This window comes from Pan paniscus, chromosome 11 (genome assembly GCF_029289425.2).
Source record: "Pan paniscus chromosome 11, NHGRI_mPanPan1-v2.0_pri, whole genome shotgun sequence".
NCBI lineage: Eukaryota > Metazoa > Chordata > Mammalia > Primates > Hominidae > Pan > Pan paniscus.
In genome coordinates, this window is record NC_073260.2 from 46,817,381 (window position 1) to 46,835,398 (window position 18,018).

The 18,018-nt window shown below is 45.6% G+C and overlaps 1 protein-coding gene across 5 annotated transcripts in view; it reads right to left on the reverse strand.

Annotated features, from left to right (window-relative positions):
- CENPP (centromere protein P) overlaps positions 1-18,018 on the reverse strand; it is a 295,833-nt gene that overhangs the window by 9,155 nt on the left and 268,660 nt on the right. For 4 of the 5 annotated variants that reach the window (XM_003807840.7, XM_034967714.3, XM_034967713.3 and 1 more), the window contains one exon: positions 2-81. In XM_003807840.7, coding sequence (XP_003807888.2) covers positions 2-81 — 80 coding nt within the window. Of the gene's footprint in view, position 1; positions 82-10,914; positions 12,640-18,018 lie in introns of those variants that run through there. The other variant, XM_057298690.2, reaches the window with a different exon arrangement.

Below are 18,018 nucleotides of genomic sequence, written 5' to 3' on the forward strand. Positions count from 1 at the left end.
CCCTGGCTGGCTGGCGCTGCGGATCCCCATGGAGCAGGAGGAGGGCCCCTCCGAGAGGTACACGGCATCTGGGTACTTTTCCTGCATGGGGAGAAGAAACAGTTAGACAGATCCACTGGTGGGGAGAAAGGGGCCATGGGAGGGGCACGGGGCACCGTTCCAGGTGTCTGGCGAAAATCAGGGTCCGAGTGTTTGCGCAGCATCCATGGGTGCCGACCGCCCCTCCTGCCCTTGCTGTCACACACGTCCGCCCCACTGTAGGTCTCTCCACAGCCTCCAGGCTCCCATGACTGCTGCTTCCCCATCATGAACATTGTACATAACCTCCCTACAGCTGTATTCTCATTTCACAGGTTTCCCCACACCCTTTCCATCTGGGATGGCTCCTTGGTCTGCCCTTGTCTGTCACAACCCGGACGGTCTGGGGAGGACTGATCAGAGGATTCCCCAAGCGGATGTGTCAGGCTCCTTGCTGGAAAGCAGCTGTTTTCTCACGGTTTTAGCATCTGACCTGAAAAGCCCTTTGAGCTGAGGCTCCGTGAGGGCTGTGGCCAAGCCTGGACGCCCCTCGCCTGTCTGTCCTCAGGACTCACCCCAGTGGTGTCCAGCCCACACACCGTCCTGGGCATGGGCAGGAGCCCACCCTGGTATCCTCGCTGTGCCCAGTGGTGGCGCGGCTCCCACTGCAGTAAGGGAAAGGGCCTACCTTGGTGAAAGTCAGCTTCATGATGAGATGGCATTTTATGGTCAAAAGCCTCCTCCCAAAAGCAGGGAAATCAAGTGGAATCTCACAGATTTCTAGGCTTGCAGTTCTGGGAGAGTCTGGGTTCCCCCATGTGCTATGAAAATTCTGCTGTTTCTGTTACAGCAGGACCCGGTAGCCTCTAGCTATCCCAGAACCGACCCGCGAATTTAGATCATCAAACCACAACACAGTTTGCTTACTGGAACCTGAACAGATGATACATATTCAAAACTGATAAGAGTAATGGTGGCCCTGTCCTCTCAGTTCTTAAAAACTTGTCTTTTTGGGCCAGGTGCAGTGGCTCATGCCTGTAATCCCAGCACTTTAGGAGGCCGAGGTGGGTGGATCACGAGGTCAAGAGATTGAGACCATCCTGGCCAACACAGTGAAACCCTGTCTCTAGTAAAAATACAAAAAGTAGCCGGGCCTGGCGGCACGTGCCAGTAGTCCCAGCTACTCAGGAGGCTGAGGCAGGAGAATCGCTTAAACCTGTGAGGCAGAGGTTGCAGTGAGCTGAGATCGCACCACTGCACTCCAGCCTGGGCGACAGAGCAAGACTCCGTCTCAAAACAAACAAACAAACAAACAGTTGTGTTTTTGGCTGGGTGCGGTGGGTGGCTCACGCCTGTAATCTCAGCATTTTGGGTAGGCCAAGGAGGGCAGACCACCTGAGGTCAGGAGTTCAAGACCAGCCTGGCAAACATGGTGAAAGCCCGTCTCTACTAAAAAAAATTAGCTGGGCGTGGTGGTGGGTGCCTGTAATCCCAGCTACTCGGGAGGCTGAGGCAGGAGAACCCCTTGAACCCAGGAGGCGGAGGCTGCAGTGAGCCGAGATCGTGCCACTGCACTCCATCCAGCCTGGGCGACAAGAGTGAAACTCCCATCTCAAAAACAAAAACACACACACACAAAAACGTCTTTTTGTCTGCTCTTGTGAGAACAGATTGCAGGGTCAGGGGTGACAGGAGACTTTCACGGTAGGCTCCGCCTGAGATGTCGAGTTCCTAGGGCTAGTCTCTGAGAGACGTGCTTTCCTTTCTGTCCTCTCACAGCGACTGATGTAGAAGCCTGGGGGTGCTGCTTAAGTCTCATGCAAGCCCTGCCATGATTAAAAAGCACTGTGGCCTCCCCAGGCCTTAGGGAAGGATAGTGAGGGGACGTTTTCCCTGAGAAGCATCTGGCCTGACAGCTAGTCAGAGGACACAAGGCAAGGGAGCAGGCTGGAACTGCAGTGACAGGGCCTTCCTGCTGCTCCAGAGACTTGCCGGATTGAACCAGATCAGCTCTGCTGAATGAGGTTGTGTGGGGACAATGGCATGACAAAGCTTTTAAAGGAAGCAGCCCCTGCATCGCTGAGCTCTTGCCAGTGTGGGAGGCCCTCACCCTGTGCATGTGGGCCCAGCATGGCAAGGGCGCATCGCAGCACCAGCTGCACCTGCCAGAGGCTGAGAGGGGCCTGGCAGAAGCTTACAATTACTAACTTCAGCACAACAGTTTCCATAAGAAAATGTATACCTAAGTGATTTAAGTGGAAAGTGTTGGTTGATTTTTAAGCCGCAGGCTCTTCCAAATTAATCACAACTGCATGAGGACCGTAAGGGAGAGCCTGTGAACGTGGCAGCTCAGCTTCCAGGCTGGCTCAGCGGCAGCACTTGGGACTCATTGGGATGGCTGGGGCCTGGGCCAGCTCCAACATGGGGCCCGAGGTTCAGCCTCCAAGCACAAGGGAGCAGATGGAGCAGCTCTCTGCCTCCCTGGGCCTCTCCTCACCTCTCCTTGTGAGCAAAAAGGGGTTTAAATTAGATGCTTTCAGTAAAAAAAGTGTACCTTACTCCCTTTAGTTTGTAAAATAAAGTCAAAGGTAGAAACACTGACATTAGGAAGAGGTCAGGCATTCAGTGCATGTTTCTGGAGGACTTTTGTGGGACTGTGTGCAAAGGTTCTTTTGTGGAAGTTAATAATGCTCCATTCGTTTAGCCAAGGTCACGGTCACTGATAACTTGAAATAGAAAGGATGGGTCTCATTGGCACACATGTATAGGTGGGGAGAGAAGATGGAAAAGCTGTGAACAGGGGTACGTTAGTTATATACAATACAACTCAAGACAGAGTGGGCTTGAGATCATTAGGCCTACGGTCAGCACATCTCAACAGCAGTCGAGTTTTATAAATGACTGTATTTGACGTGGATAAAAGATGACCAAATTGGCAAGAAAGAGTTAAGACAAACATGCTCTGATGAGGAAGAGGTATGTACCATCTATTTTCGAATGCTTTCCATGACAAATAGTTACACACACAAAAAAAGTGAATTGAAAAATATCAAGCCTTATCTGGAAAGCTCCTTAGATGTGTCACATTTAAAATCAAGGCCAAGAGAAGGATGGCACCTGGCTGAGCCCCCGTGGGACATTCTTGGACCCGTGGCTCTCCCTAGTGCACTTTAGGGACCTGCACACCCCTGAGACTTCTGGCTTAAGGAAAATGAACGAGATGCCTGTGCTTCCATGGATATTGTCAGGAAGGTGGTGATATAGGGGTGGCTGTTGGGAGGGGACCTCGTTGAGCACACTAACTGGTTGGCAGGCACTGGCACTTCCCCTCTGGAGCCCCCAGCCTTCCACAGGAAAGCTCGTCTTAAGCTAGAAATGCTGAGGCAGTGATTCAAATGGGTGTTTGTTCAGCTGGTTGCCATATGTGGGGAGTCTGCATTTGAGAGCTCTCCTGGTGTTTATGATAGAAAGATGGCTGTAAGAATGTTGGCAATTTGATATCCAGCCCCAGTTTTACACCTGAGACCCACTGTGCTGTTGTAATAGCTGCTGGATGCTAGTCCAAAGGGAATAGAATTTTTAGCAGAGCTTTACAGAAAACCAACCTTGTATTATATTTCAGTGCAATACCAAAGAGGAATGCTATGTCTCCCACTTAAACAAATGGGAAACCTTGAATCCTGAGTTTAAATCTACCCTTGGGTGTCCACAGATATGTTAACTCATCTTGACTAATATTTTCCCAAAAATTATGTCTGGCCAATTCAGTGACTTTTAAAGAATTGAGATAAATTCATATAAATTATATGAGACATAATTCCTTTAAAGTGTATAATTCAATGGGTACTAGTATATTCACAAAGTGGTGCAACCATCACCACTTTCTAATTCCACAACATTTCATCACCCCCTAAATGTACCCTTTAGCTATTGCCCCTAGTCCCCTTAACACCCACCCTCCCAGTACAGCCATAAGCAACCACCAGGCTACTTTCTGTCTTGCTTTCATTTGTATTTTAGTAACATTTTCTGTTTTGAAAGACACTCTGGTCTATTGAGAGATGACATCAGTGAGGTTACACCGTGGCATAAAATGCTGGCAAAACTCACACCAGACTCCACAGTAACTGGCACTGGGCCAATTGGATATTCACATGATAAAAAAAAAACAAACTTCAATGCTTACTGCACACCAAATACAAAAATTTACTCTAATGAATCATAGAAATGTAAGTGCTAAAACTATAAAACTTCTCTATTCAAGACATTTCATACAAATGGAATTACATATGGTCTTTTATGTACCATATTTTCTTTATCCAATGATCAACTAACAGACTTTTGGGTGGTTTTTACTTTTTGGCTATTTGATTTTTTAAAAAATTATTATTATTATTATTATTTTGAGACAGAGTCTTGCTCTGTCGCCCAGGCTGGAGTGCGGTGGTGCGATCTTGGCTCACTGTAGCCTCCGCCTCCTGGATTCAAGCGATTCGCCTGCCTCAGCTTCCTGAGTAGCTGGGACTATAGGCACCTCCTGGGTTCAAGCGATTCTCCTGCTTCAGTCTCCTCAGTAGCTGGGACTACAGACGCGTGCCACCACACCTGGCTAATTTTTGTATTTTTAGTAGAGATGGGGTTTCACCATGTTGGCCAAGATGGTCTTGATCTCCTGACCTCATGATCTGCCCGCCTTGGCCTCCCAAAGTGTTGGGATTACAGGCGTGAGCCACTGTGCCTTGCCCTTTTTGGCTTTTTGAAATAATGCTCATAGCATTACTGTTTATAACATTTGTGTATAAGTTTTGCACATACATATTTTCATTTCCCTTGGTTATATATCTAGGAGTGGGATTTCTGGGTCATATAATAACTCTGCAACCATTGGGGAGTTGCCAAACTGTTTCACAGTGGCTGCACTGTTTTTATAATTCCATCAGCAGTGTACAAGAGTTCTGATTTCTCCATAGCCCCATCAACACTTTGGCCATGAGTTGGTATCTCATTGTGATTTTGATTTGCTTTTCTCTTATGTGCTTACTGGTCATTTGTATACCTTCTTTGGAGAAATGTTTATTCAGATGTTTTGCCAATTTTTATTTTTTTAAGACAGAATCTTACTCTCTCTCCCAGGCTGGAGTGTGGTGGTGCATTCTTGGCTCACTGCAATCTCTACCTCCCAGGCTCAAGCAATTCTCCCACCTCAGCCTCCCAAGTAGCTGGGACTACAGGCACATGCCACCACACCTGGCTAATTTTTGTATTTTTTTATAGGGACAGGGTTTTGCCATGTTGCCCAGGCTGGTCTTGAACTCTTGGGCTCAAGGGATCTGCCTGCCTTGGCCTTCATAGTGCTGGGATTACAGGTGTGAGCCACTACGCCTGGCCCCTTTGCCTATTTTTAAATTGGGTTATCTTTTAGTTATTGAATTGTAATAGCTCTTTATATATTCTAGAACAAGTCACTTACCCAATATATGATCAAAAATATTCTCTCGGTCTGTGAGTTGTCTTTTTACTTCTTTAATGTACTTGAAGTACAAAGTTTTTCATTTTGATGAAATCCAATTTAAGTTTTTTCTTTTTGTTTCCTGCTTGTGCTTTTGGTGTCATAGCTAAGAAACCATGACCTAATTCACAGTCACAGAGATTTACATTTATGTTTAATTCTAAGAGTTTTACATTTTTAGCTCTTAAAGTTAGGTCTTTGATCCATTTTGAGTTAATTTTTATATATGGTGTGAGGTAGGGGTCCAGCTCCATTCTTTTGTCTGTGAATATCCAGTTGTCTGAGAACCAATTGTTGAAAAGACTCCTCCTTTCCCCATTCAATCATCTTGGTTTCATTTGTATTTTAGTAACATTTTCTGTTTTGAAAGATACTCTGGTTTATAGAGAGATAACATCCGTGAGGTCACACCGTGGCATAAGATGCTGGCAAAATTTACCCTAGACTCCTCAGTAACTGGCACTGGGCCAATTGGATATCCACATGTAAAAAAAAAAATGAACTTCAATGCTTACTGTACACCATATACGAAAATTTACTCTAATGAATCATACATAGAAATGTAAGGGGCTGGGCGCAGTGGTTCACACCTGTAATTATGGCACTTTGGGCAGCCAAGGCAGGTGGATCACTTGAGGCCAGGAGTTCGAGACCAGCCTTGCCAACATGGTCTCATGGTGTAACCCCTTCTCTACTAAAAATATAAAAATTAGCCAGGTGTGGTGGTGTGTGCCTATAATTCCAGCTACTTGAGGGGCTGAGGCACGAGAATTGCTTGAACCTGGAGGTGGAGGTTGCAGTGAGCCAGGATTGCACCAGTGTACTCCAGCCTGGGCAACTGAGACTCTGTTGTCTCAAAAAAAGGACACATAAGGGCTAAAACTGTAAAACTTCTGAGAGAAAACATAGGAGTAAATCTGTGTAATTCTGGGTTAGCCAAAGATTTCTTAAATAAAAATGCAGGCCGGGTGTGGTGGCTCATGCTTGTAATCCCAGCACCTTGGTAGGCTGAGGTGGGTGGATCACCTGAGGTCAGGAGTTTGAGACCAGCCTGGCCAACATAGTAAAACCTGTCTCTACTAATAATACAAAAATTAGCTGGGCATAGTGTCACATGCCTTTAATCCCAGCTACTCCAAAAGCTGAGGCAGGAGAATTGCTTGAACCTGGGAGGCAGAGGTTGCAGCGAGCTGAGATCACGCTCTTGTACTCCAGCCTAGGCAACAAGAGCAAAACTCCATCTCAAAAAATAAATAAAACTAACTAAATAAAAAAGCAGTGACCATAAGAGAAAAATAAATTAGCTAATTGACAGACTGGCTTCATCATAATTAGAAACTGCTACTCTTAAAAGCCATTGTAAAGAAGAAGAAAAAGAAAAAGGCCAACCTCAGACTGAGTGAAAATATTGGCAAAAACTTGTATCCAGAATATATGAAGGACACAACTCAGTAAAAAGAAGATAAATAACCCAATTTTAAATAATGGGCAAAGGATTTAAACCAAACTAGTGACGTATCTTTTGCACATCTCTTATTTGGTTAAATGTGCAAAAGATACATCATTAGTCATTAGGGAATTGCAAATTAAAACCACACGGTGATGCCACAACATACCCATCAGAATGGCTAAAATAAAAAAGAGAACAATACTAAGTTCTGGTGAAGATGTGGAACAACTGGAACTAACATACACTGCTGCTAGGAATTGGATAAGTTTGGCAGCTTCTTACCACATTGAACACACTTACTATGTGATCCAGCAATCCCTCTCCTACATATTTACCCAAGAGAAAGGAAAACATGTCCATACAAAAAAACTTCATGCAAACGATCATTAGTAAGAGCGCCAAAACTGGGAGCAGTGAGTGATTCTTTAAGAATGCACATCAGCCCCATTACCACCTGCTGGTGGTGGGGAGAAGGGCAAGGATGAAGTTCGGAGCAGGGCAGGGCCAGAACACACAGACTGGTCCCCAGAACCCCACCTGATGTCATTTGGAAAGGATCACACTGATTGCTGCATGGAGAGTGGACTGGGGAGGTGGGCAAGATGTGGGAGAAAGCAGGGGGACCATGGCTGAGTGACACTGGAGTGACGTGGATGTGCTCTGGGGGTGTGGCATCAGGGCTTGCTGGATGTGGGGTGTGGAGAGTTTCTGACCTCCAGGGCAGGGGTGCAGATGAGGTACTTTTTGTGAGGTAAGGCAGGAGAGGTGTGTCAGGGGTGATCAGAGCTGAGTGTAGGCAGGAAGGTGGGGAAGTGCACAGGGATCGCTGAGGAGGGAGTGGGCAACAGCTCCTGCAGCATCTGGTGAAACCAGCAGAGACACGTCTGTTGGACTTGGCACTGTGGGTGTCTTGGTGAGTGTACCACCACACCCCTGCTCTCCACGCACAAGACTTCTGAGAGAAGTATGATAAACTTCAGAAAGGTTTAGAAATGCCTACAGCAGGAGCACTGGGAAGAACAATGATCTGCCCTCATTTCAGAAAGAAAGCTGACAAATACAAAGGCACCTCTGTGCCAGACACTGGTCTAGGTTCTTCACACATTACCATGCGTATGATTTTATGTGTGTTAGACAATCAAACCATTACCGAGTGAACAGGTACTGCCGGGGCCCTGGGGCCTGCACAACTGCCCTGCCTGGGACAAGGGGCCTTTGTCCCACCTCAGCCCACTTAGCTGTTGATTGGCTATATGACTTTGAGAAATCCCTTTTAAACTCTCTGAGCCTCAGTCGTGTTTTTACAGTTTAATTTGAGGCTGGGTGTGGTGGCTCATGCCTGTAATCCCAGCACTTTGGGAGGCCAAGGCGAGCAGATCACGAGGTCAAGAGATCGAGACCACCCTGGCCAACATGGTGAAACCCCTTCTCTACTAAAAATACAAAAATTAGCTGGGCGTGGTGGCGCGCATCTGTAATCCCAGCTACTCGGGAGGTTGAGGCAGGAGAATCGCTTGAACCAGGGAGTCAGAGGTTGCAGTGAGCCAAAATTGCGCCATTGCACTCCAGCCTGGCGACAGAGCAAGACTCTGTCTCCAAAAAAAAAAAAAGTTTAATTTGAATGTAATTTTGAATTTACAGAAACAGTATACGAGGAGAATGAGAAGCTGCCGCTTGTTCACACCGCCTGTCACCTCCCTCTGTGTTGCGCCATGCTGAGACATGGTACCCCTCGCCCCTGGACACACACAGGGTTTTTCCCCAATTGAGCAGATCTCCTATGTGACCAAAACATACTTCTCCAAACCAGAACGTGCCCCTTCAGATGTCCCCAGCTGTCCCAACTGCGTCTCTCCTTCCTTGTCCCCTCAGGCCCCAGCATGGCTGGTCTTGACAGCCTGGGTGCAGCTGCTGGCACCACAGATTGCTGAATCTGGGCCTAACGCTGCATATCCATGCTGAGTTGATGCCAGGTTTGGAGCCCCATGGAAATGCTGCCTGTGTGCCTCAAACGCGGCCCCACCACTGTGCTCCATGGGATGTCCTGAGACCACTGTCCACTCCTGAGTCTGAGACCCTATGATGGCTCATGGCAACACCAACAACAATGAGGGTCCCAAAAGGTGGCTTTCCGTTTCCATCATTCCTCCCGCATCTGTTGGCTTTCTACCAGCAGAAAGAGCTTCTCCTTTTCCCTTACTCATTTGTATCAGTATCCACTCAGTCACTTGTTTATTCCATAGGCTGTAACCTGTTTAAGATCACTATTGGTCGTGATGCTCAAGCCCCCAGGTCTGGCCAGTATGAGCTCCTGTAAACTGCTCCTGGTTCTTCTGACACAGCCCCACCATTCTTTGAGGTCTTCCTACTCTCTGGCATCATCAGCTGTTCTAGGCTCATTTTGTACTTCCCTGCCCAGCTCTAGAATCAACGGAGCAGACAGTATTTACAAACCAGGACCTGGGCTCGTTGCTCCTGGAGCTTCGTTACTTCTAGGGCCTGTCAGTGGAAAGAGCTAGGAAGGACACACTGGTGTGTGCAGGTGCATGAGCCACTTGCAGCCACTTCCACCCGTGTCTGTGCACACCCATATTCAAAACACGCAGGCACGAGCTCTCCCAGACACCTCAGTCTAGCTCTTTTGACATCTGTCAGTCGCTTTGCTGTTGGGGAGAGACTGCGTCCCTTCACCCTCAGTGTATCCCCTTGTTTGATCAGCCGATTTACAGTCTCCCAAGAGTGCCTGCTGTCCCCTCCCAGCCCACTCCTCTGTGGGCACATGGAGCGTGACATGGAGCTGACACAACGCAGTCATTTATCTGACACCGAGACTTTCCCGGGCCTAATACCAGGCCAGGCACCTCTGTCCTTTTGGTCACAGCGTGGCATTTAAATGAGGGCTGGTACCCCCATGGGGGAGGCGAGATGGGGTTTTCAGATTCTCAAGAGCTCTAACATGGAAAGGACTGGATATTCGAGCACTTTGTATCATCACAATCATTTGAAGTAACAACTAACCGCCGGCAGCACCAGAAGCTCCCTTTGGAAATTTCCTGATTGGCACACCTAGCAGAAGAGAGTCCCTCACTGACACAGCGTCCGACTGAAATGTTAACAGAAATCCCCAGGCTACAAGGCTGGACAAAAGGTGCCTGACTTTTAAATCTTTTGATTACATACAGGATGGAAAGACTGTATCTCCAAGTCTAATTGTGTGGATTTTTAACCAGTTTTTCTAGACTCTATTTGTGTTTTTGAAGTAAATACGTCCATGTAGTGATACAAGCAGAAAGGAATGCAGTGGCTATGCTGCTGAATTGCCTCCTGTAAACCATATTAGCCTAACTTTCCTGGACGTGGTCCTGAGGCTCGGACACGCAAACACAGCCCTAGCGACACACACGTCTGCCCCTAAGAGTCGTCTGGTTGGTAAAAAACAAGGGAGCACAGCAGCTTGCTGGCTCAGGAGGCATCAGACCCACTTGTCTGACCCTGTGTGGGGACGGAAGTCAGAGATCAGTCGCCCTCAGTGGATGAACATGGGTGTCCAGGAAGGACCCCTCAGGGGACCTGCACCATCCACAAGACCATCCACAAAAATAACTGGGAACAGCTGAGGAGCTCTGTTAGAAGGATTGCTTGTCCACAGGGAGTTAAAAAATGTGTCCTAAATGTTGCTTAGTAAAACAAACAACCAGAAAAGCCTCTCTATTCCAAACCCATGGTGGGGCATAAACCTGGGAGAGTTGGAATGTCATTGCAGCACTTTGCCACAGGAGCAAAAACACAACCCCCACCAGAAGGGATGGCCGACCAGGGCATGACTTGCGCTGTCTTTCTGGTAGTGACTGATGCCCCAGAACCCTCGCAAGGGCTTGTGCCAAACATTCTCCATGTGCCCCAGCCCCAGTGGGGTGGCCCAGCCCTCAGCACTTACCTCATCTCCAGAAGTTTGCAGAACAGACCAGCTGGGAGCCTCCATCCTCCCTTCACCCAACTTTTCTTGTTTGTACAGACTTGGGAAGAACCAGGGAAACCCAGAGTTGAAAGAGACCCACTCTATTGGAAATATATCCCAATGGCATTTTTAAAACGAAGAGCTGGGGAATTTTAATAAACAAACAGCAAATGCAAGCATGAATAATGGGCCTGTATGGACAGGAAGAGAGCCAGGGCAGGAGACAGCAAATGACAGGCCAGAAGCCAGATCCCACGCCCTTCTGTTCTTGTATGGAATCTCAAGCTAAACATGGTTGAAAAGAACTCCAAAGATTTCGTGACATGTGAAAATTACATTAAATGCAAACTTCAAACTTCAGTGTCTGTAATAAAGTTTGATTGGCACACAGCCACCCTCACTTAGGTATATACAGTCTGTGGCTGCTTTTGTGCTGAACTTAGTGACTGAGCAGACTACATGGCTGCAAAGCTTAAAACAGTTACTCCTTGGCCCTTTGCAGAAGACACGGACCAGGAAAGACCAGGGGAGGTGGGTCCCACTGGTCCCCCAGGGAAGCCTGTGGAGCTCCAGGCAGTTTGGATGTTCATGAGACACAGATAAACCAAAAGAGAGGCTGGAGGAGGCCACAGCCTAGGGGGAAAGTAATCTGACCATGTCTCGTAAATGGAGAAACATCTAGTGGGAGCTACACCATACTTTTAATAGTGCTTTCTCTTGGGAAGTGACTCTGAGAAACAGGAGGAAAGCAGATTAACAAAACAACCACTGGGCCAGGCGCAGTGGCTCACGCCTGTAATCCCAGCACTCTGGGAGGCCGAGGCAGGTGGACCACCTCAGGTCAGGAGTTCAAGACCAGCCTGGCCAACATGGTGAAACCCCGTCTGTACTAAAAATACAAAAATTAGCCAGGCGTGGTGGTGGGAGCCTGTAGTCCCAGCTATTCAGGAGGTTGAGGTAGGAGAATCACTTGACCCTGGAAGGCAGAGGTTGCAGTGAGCCGAGATCGCACCACTGCATTCCAGCCTGGGTGACAGAGGGATACTCTGTCTCAAACAAAAACAAAAACAAAAACAAAAACAAACAAAACAAAACAAAAACTACTGACCACACAATCCCTCCCGTATGGCACAGTGATAGTCTAGCCAGGGGCTGGCGTCGGACGGGGAGGTCTGTCCTGTGTGACCTTAGCCCCTAAGCCTAAGATGGACTTTTTTCTTTTTCTTTTCACCCTTTTTGTTTCCTGGGCTCCTTTCAGGGCCTGGTTTGGGCCATTTCTGTGCTTCTGAATACTAAAATGGTTTTCAAACCCCTAGGGATGAAATTCCAACAGAAATCCCTTTATTCTCAACCATATTTCCATTTCCTTTTTTTTTTTTTTGACACAGAGTCTTACTCTGGGTGTGGAATTCACTCCATCCCAGGCTGGAGTGCAGTGGTGTGATCTCAGTTCACTGCAACCTCCGCCTCTGGGGTTCCAGTGATTCTCCTGCCTCAGCCTCCCTAGTAGCTGGGATTACAGGTGCATACCACAATGCCTGGCTAATTTTTAGTAGAGATGGGGTTTCACTATTTTGGCCAGGCTGATCTCGAACTCCTGACCTCAAGTGATGCACCTGCCTCGGCCTGCCAAAGTGCTGGGATTACAGGTGTGAGCCACTGCGCCTGGCCTCCTTGTAGTTTTTGCCATGTTTCATCATAGTTCATTTTAATTCTGTTAAGCTGGAAAAATTCCTCAAAAAAAAAAACCCCTTCAGTTATTTGTTTTATAATTGAATATTTAAATTTCATTTATCTGTAATCTTTGTAATCTTTGCTTCTCATACAAATTTCTGTCTCAGGAGACAGGAAACAGTGTGTTCCGAGCTGGCCATGTGGACAGGCCAGTGAGATGCCCTGCCTCCTGACCTTGTTCCAACTGGACCCTTGTGCACACAGTGCAGGGTGAGACCCAGTGCTGCCTCTGCCCATGTGATGTCACATCACAACCCCAGAGAAAATGAAGACAAGTTATTTCCCCATGTAATTTCTCCCTCCTGACACATCCTCTAGTAGATTCCCACTACTCCGGATACTCTGTGGAGGGTTTTCTCACTGGAAATCACTGTCCCTTTGCTAGGGTGATTATAGAAAGCTCAGAGGAGCAAGGACTACTGTGCTGGGGTTGTGGGGATGAGGCCAACTCGCCCTCACATGCCCACCTTCTCTCCTCCTTCACTCCTTCTCAGAGGGACCCATGGCAGTGGGGGGTGAGAGCTGGCCCCTGCCCTTGGCCAGCCCAGACAGAGAGGAGCCCTGTGACTCACAAAACCCACACCCCCAAAGAACACCTCAAACCAGTTTGAAAACAAACCTTAGCACTTTTTGGGAAATCAGAATTGGTGCTGGGAGAGATCATGATGTGAACGTTTGGCCACAAACACTTTGTCTAGAAAATGGAACTAAAAGAAGGAACAAACGGATATGGGAATCCTAAAAATGAATAAAAGTTACAAATATGATTTTTCTATACTTTCCCACTTTAGAATGGAAAGGGGAAAATTACTCAAGCAAAGTCAGTAATTTATACACCTTAGAAACATGCACCCTGCAATCACTCTAAAGGCAAATGTACCCATAAAAAACTGACTTCCCATTAAGATTACTAGAGAAAACAGAGAACGCTTCAGATTGGAATGTAAGTCCTAGCAGTAGTTCTTTTTTAAGATTATCACTGAAAGTTAATCATGTAGTAATTTTAAGCTTTGAAAAGGAATTCACTTCCCTCCTAGACCACTAATGTGAAAATGTGAGCCAAGTTGGTTTATTTTAAAATAGTCAGAAATGATAATGAAGAAGCTAAATATACACACACATATCAATGTAACAGTAAATACTAGAAACTCTTTAGAGATAATTCCACAATTTTCTCTTTATGTAATTATTCATATGTAATTATAACAGATAATGAAAGTAATATTCCAGATATACACAGAAAATTTTATCATTAAGGTTTAAACTCTCATTATTTCATAAATCTCAAAGTAATGCTGTCTAAAAACATTGAAACTAATTATAATTTAAAGTTATGATCCCATTTAAACTTTTTCACAGAATAAGGGAGATTCTGAGATTGGCAGGCGTTCTTGAGGTCTTCAGGTTCTTTTTCACAAGACAAATCACTCCCACTCCTGTCCCCACCCCGTTTGGAGCCCTTCATTCTTGCAGGCCCTGTGCAGTCGACTTGCACTATAGCTCATTCAGTCCTCACAGTGGTCATATGAAATCTTCGGTATAATGCTCATTTTAATGAAACTAAGGCTCAGAATAATTAACATAACTTGCTTAAGATTACACAACTAGTAAATTGATTAAAACCTAAGGGAAACAGATTCCAAAACCTAAGCTTATAAACATTCTACTAGATAACATCTCTAAGCTCAAATATAGTTGCAGTATACAGGTCAAGTTTTATCACCATCAATTTGTAGCAGCATAATTCAGTGCTGGCAACTGACTTTGATGGTAGCAGAAAAAACATTTTTGTTGGGAAACATAATTGCCCCTAAAAATTTGCTCACTTTTTCCCAATCTAGTGCTAGACATGAATACAGCCAAGTCTCAACCTTGAAGAGCCCTGATCTAGTAAAGGAAACTTCCTATGCCTCATTTTTTATTAAAAATACTTAGAGGAAGTATTATAGAGGAAGATTATAAAAAAAAAAGCCACAGTGGGGCCCAGAGTCCAGAACCTCTCTGGCTCTTATCATCGTTTTTTTTATTAATAGATGGCTGCTGTCATGGCGGGGACAGAAGTCGGGGTGTAGGAGAGCCTTTCTGCCTCCCGTATGGACTTCCGACTAACTCTTCTCCATCCTGTCCCTACTTTCCAATGTACTTGATGCCTCCCATTTCTGAGCAAATTGGAATTCTATAAAACACATCAGCCTTCCTCAAGGCTTTCTCTCGTTTTAATCAAATACCACACTTTCTAGCTTCCAATATTGTATTGCTGCCTTCTTCCCACCTATTTTTCTATTCTTTCTTTCCTTTTTTTTTTTTTTTTTTTTTGACACAGGGTCTTACTATGTTGCCTAGGCTGGCCTTGAACTCCAGGGCTTGGCTTGGCCCTACCTATTTATCTGTGCATTTATGTCTTTTAAAAACTAACCGGTCTGGGCAACATAGTGAGACCCCATTTCTACAAAAATTTTTAAAAATTAGACATGGTGGTGTGTGCCTGTAGCCCTAGCTACTTGGAAGACTTAGGCAAGAGGATCACTTGAACCGAGGAATTCTGGGCTACAGTGAGCTAGAATCACACCACTGCATTCCAGCCTGGGCAACAGAGCAAGACTCTGTCTCAAAACAAACAACCAAACAAAACACCTTTTTTACTGCCATTTTAGAAAGGTTTTGGCAGGGTGCCTGATAAATGCTGTATGTTTCAATCTGCCATTTTTTGAGGACTTTCATGTTAAACAATGTGTTTATTTTTCCCTCATACTTGATGAATAGTTTGGGTATAGAATTTAAAGTTTAAATAATATTTATACTATATTTTATAAATAAAGCCAATGATGTATGTTCAAACTTGTACTTCACAGTCTTACGTTAAATGCTTTCAGTTTTTTAAAAATGGAAGGAAATAGGCTGGGTGCGGTGGCTCATGCCTGTAATCCCAGCCCTTTGGGAGGCCGAGGTGGGCAGATTGCCTGAGGTCAGGAGTTTGAGACCAGCCTAGCCAACATGGTGAAACCCTGTCTCTACTAAAAATAAATTACCCAGGCATGGTGGTGCACGCCTGTCATCCCAGCTACTTGGGAGGCTGAGGCAGGAGAATCGCTTGAACCCAGGAGACGGAGGTTGCAGTGAGCCGAGATGGTCCCACTGCACTCCAGCCTGGGCGACAGAGCGAGACTCCATGAAAAAAAAACAAAAAACAACACAAAAACAAAAAACAAAAAACTGAGCAGACTTGGGAGTTCGTGCCTGTCATCTCAGCACCTTGGGAGTGTAAGGCCAGATGACTGCTTGAGGTCAGGAGTTCAGGACCAGCTTGGGCAACAAAGTAAGATCCCCATCTCCACAAAAAATAAAAAATTAGCTGCGTGTGGTGTTGCATGCTTGTGGTCCCAGCTACATGGGAGGCTGAGGTGGGAGGATCAGTTGATCCCAGGTGGTTGAGGCTGCAGTGAGCCATGTTTGTGCCAATGCACTCTAGCCTGGATGAGAGAGTGAGATCTTATCTCCAAAAAATCAATAAACAAATAAACCATGAAGTCAACACATGTTCTTAGAAAAACAGCAACATGGCTGGGCATGGTGGCTTATGCCTGTAATCCCAGCACTTTGGGAGGCCAAGGTGGGTGGATCACCTGAGGTCAGGAGTTCAAGACCAGCCTGGCCAACATAGTGAAACCCTGTCTCTACTAAAAATACAAAAAATTAGCTGGGCTTGGTGGCTTGCGCCTATAACCCCAGCTACTCGGGAGGCTGAGGCAGGAGAATTGCTTGAACCTGGGAGGCGGAGGTTGCAGTGAGCCAAGATCATGTCACTGCACTCCAGCCTGGGCAACAAGAGCTAAACTCCATCTCAAAAAAAAAAAAAAAAAAAAGAAGAGCAACCTCTCACATCCAGGACATAGAAAAATAGGGCACAAATAACTTACATAAATGAAAACTTTTTTTAATTTTTAAAAGTTTTAAAAAAATGTTTGTAGAGATGGGGTCTTGCTATGTTGTCCAGGATGGTCTCAAAGTCCTGGCCTCAAGTGATCCCTCCACCCCGGCCTCCCAAAGTGCTGGGATTACAGGTGTGAGCTACCATGCCTGGCCACAAATGAAATTTTAAGTTGAAATTTTGTATTACATCAAGAGCTGATGGTTAAGGAAAAATGAAATAAAATGAATACTAGGCAGAGATTTAAAACTTGAGGGGCGATGAAAAGTCTCAGCAAAGTAGTCCAAAGGACAATGATAATTTATTCCATTTGCATAGTAGTTCTAGTGTGGAAAGATCTTTTAACACCTCATAACACCCTTATGAGGCAGAGATATAAAATTATGCCCATCTTTTAAAATAAGAAAAACAAGGCTCAGACACGCCATGCTGTACCAGTGGCCCAGAGCCAGAAGTGGAAGCAGTAGCTGGGCCACCTGCTCACGGGGCCACCTACTCAAGGTGCCTTTCTCAAGAAAATTTTAGGTTCCCCGTGATCCCACTGATAAGAATGGAGGGAGACCAGAGGTGGGCTGACCCTAAAACTAATAAAGCTGAAGCTCCAGGAGCCTCCCTGCACAGGCTCCTCCAAGACCCTCACCTGCTTTTTTCTTAAACTACTTTTTAAAACAGTTTACATTGACAGGAAAATTGCAAAGACAATACAGAGTCCTTACATATCCCACACCCAGTTTCCCCTGTTATTCCTCTGTTATTAGCATCTTCCATTAGTGTGGGATGTTTGTTATAATTAATGAACCAAGATTGCTGCATCACTACTATAACTAAAGTCCAAATTTCATTCAGATTTCCTCAGTTTTGCCTTAATGTCCTTCTGTTCCAGGATTCCCATCCAGGATATCATATTACCTTTGAGATTCGTGAGAAAGGTAGCAAAGTGTACCTATATTCTTGGCTTCTCTACCGGGTTCCCTTTATCTACTGCTACCAGTTTAACTATTATGCTTGGTTATTTTAATAAGTGGCTCCCATTTTTTACCGAAAGAATTTAAAGAAAAAAACTTATAGTTTTTATTTGGGTCCCAAAATAACACTCGCCTTGTAGTCTGGCCACAGACCACATAAACCAGCTCTGCCAAACTCTAATCACTGTTCACTTTCATTGTTGGCCCAGGCAGGAGGAAGGAACCAGCTTATTATGGGCTTGACTTAAAACTCAAAACAGATAACAGAAGAGTAGCAAACACCACTCTTTCATTTATTCATTTCTGTACAGATCATCCATGAATTGGCAAAACATCTTATAGCTATTCATATTTCAACATAGAATAGCTCTTGAATTAGGGGAAATGAGGGCAGAAGGAAAGAAAATCCTTTGCTGTCCTAAAACGGCTTTGCTTTCCTAGAGTAATTTCAGTAAA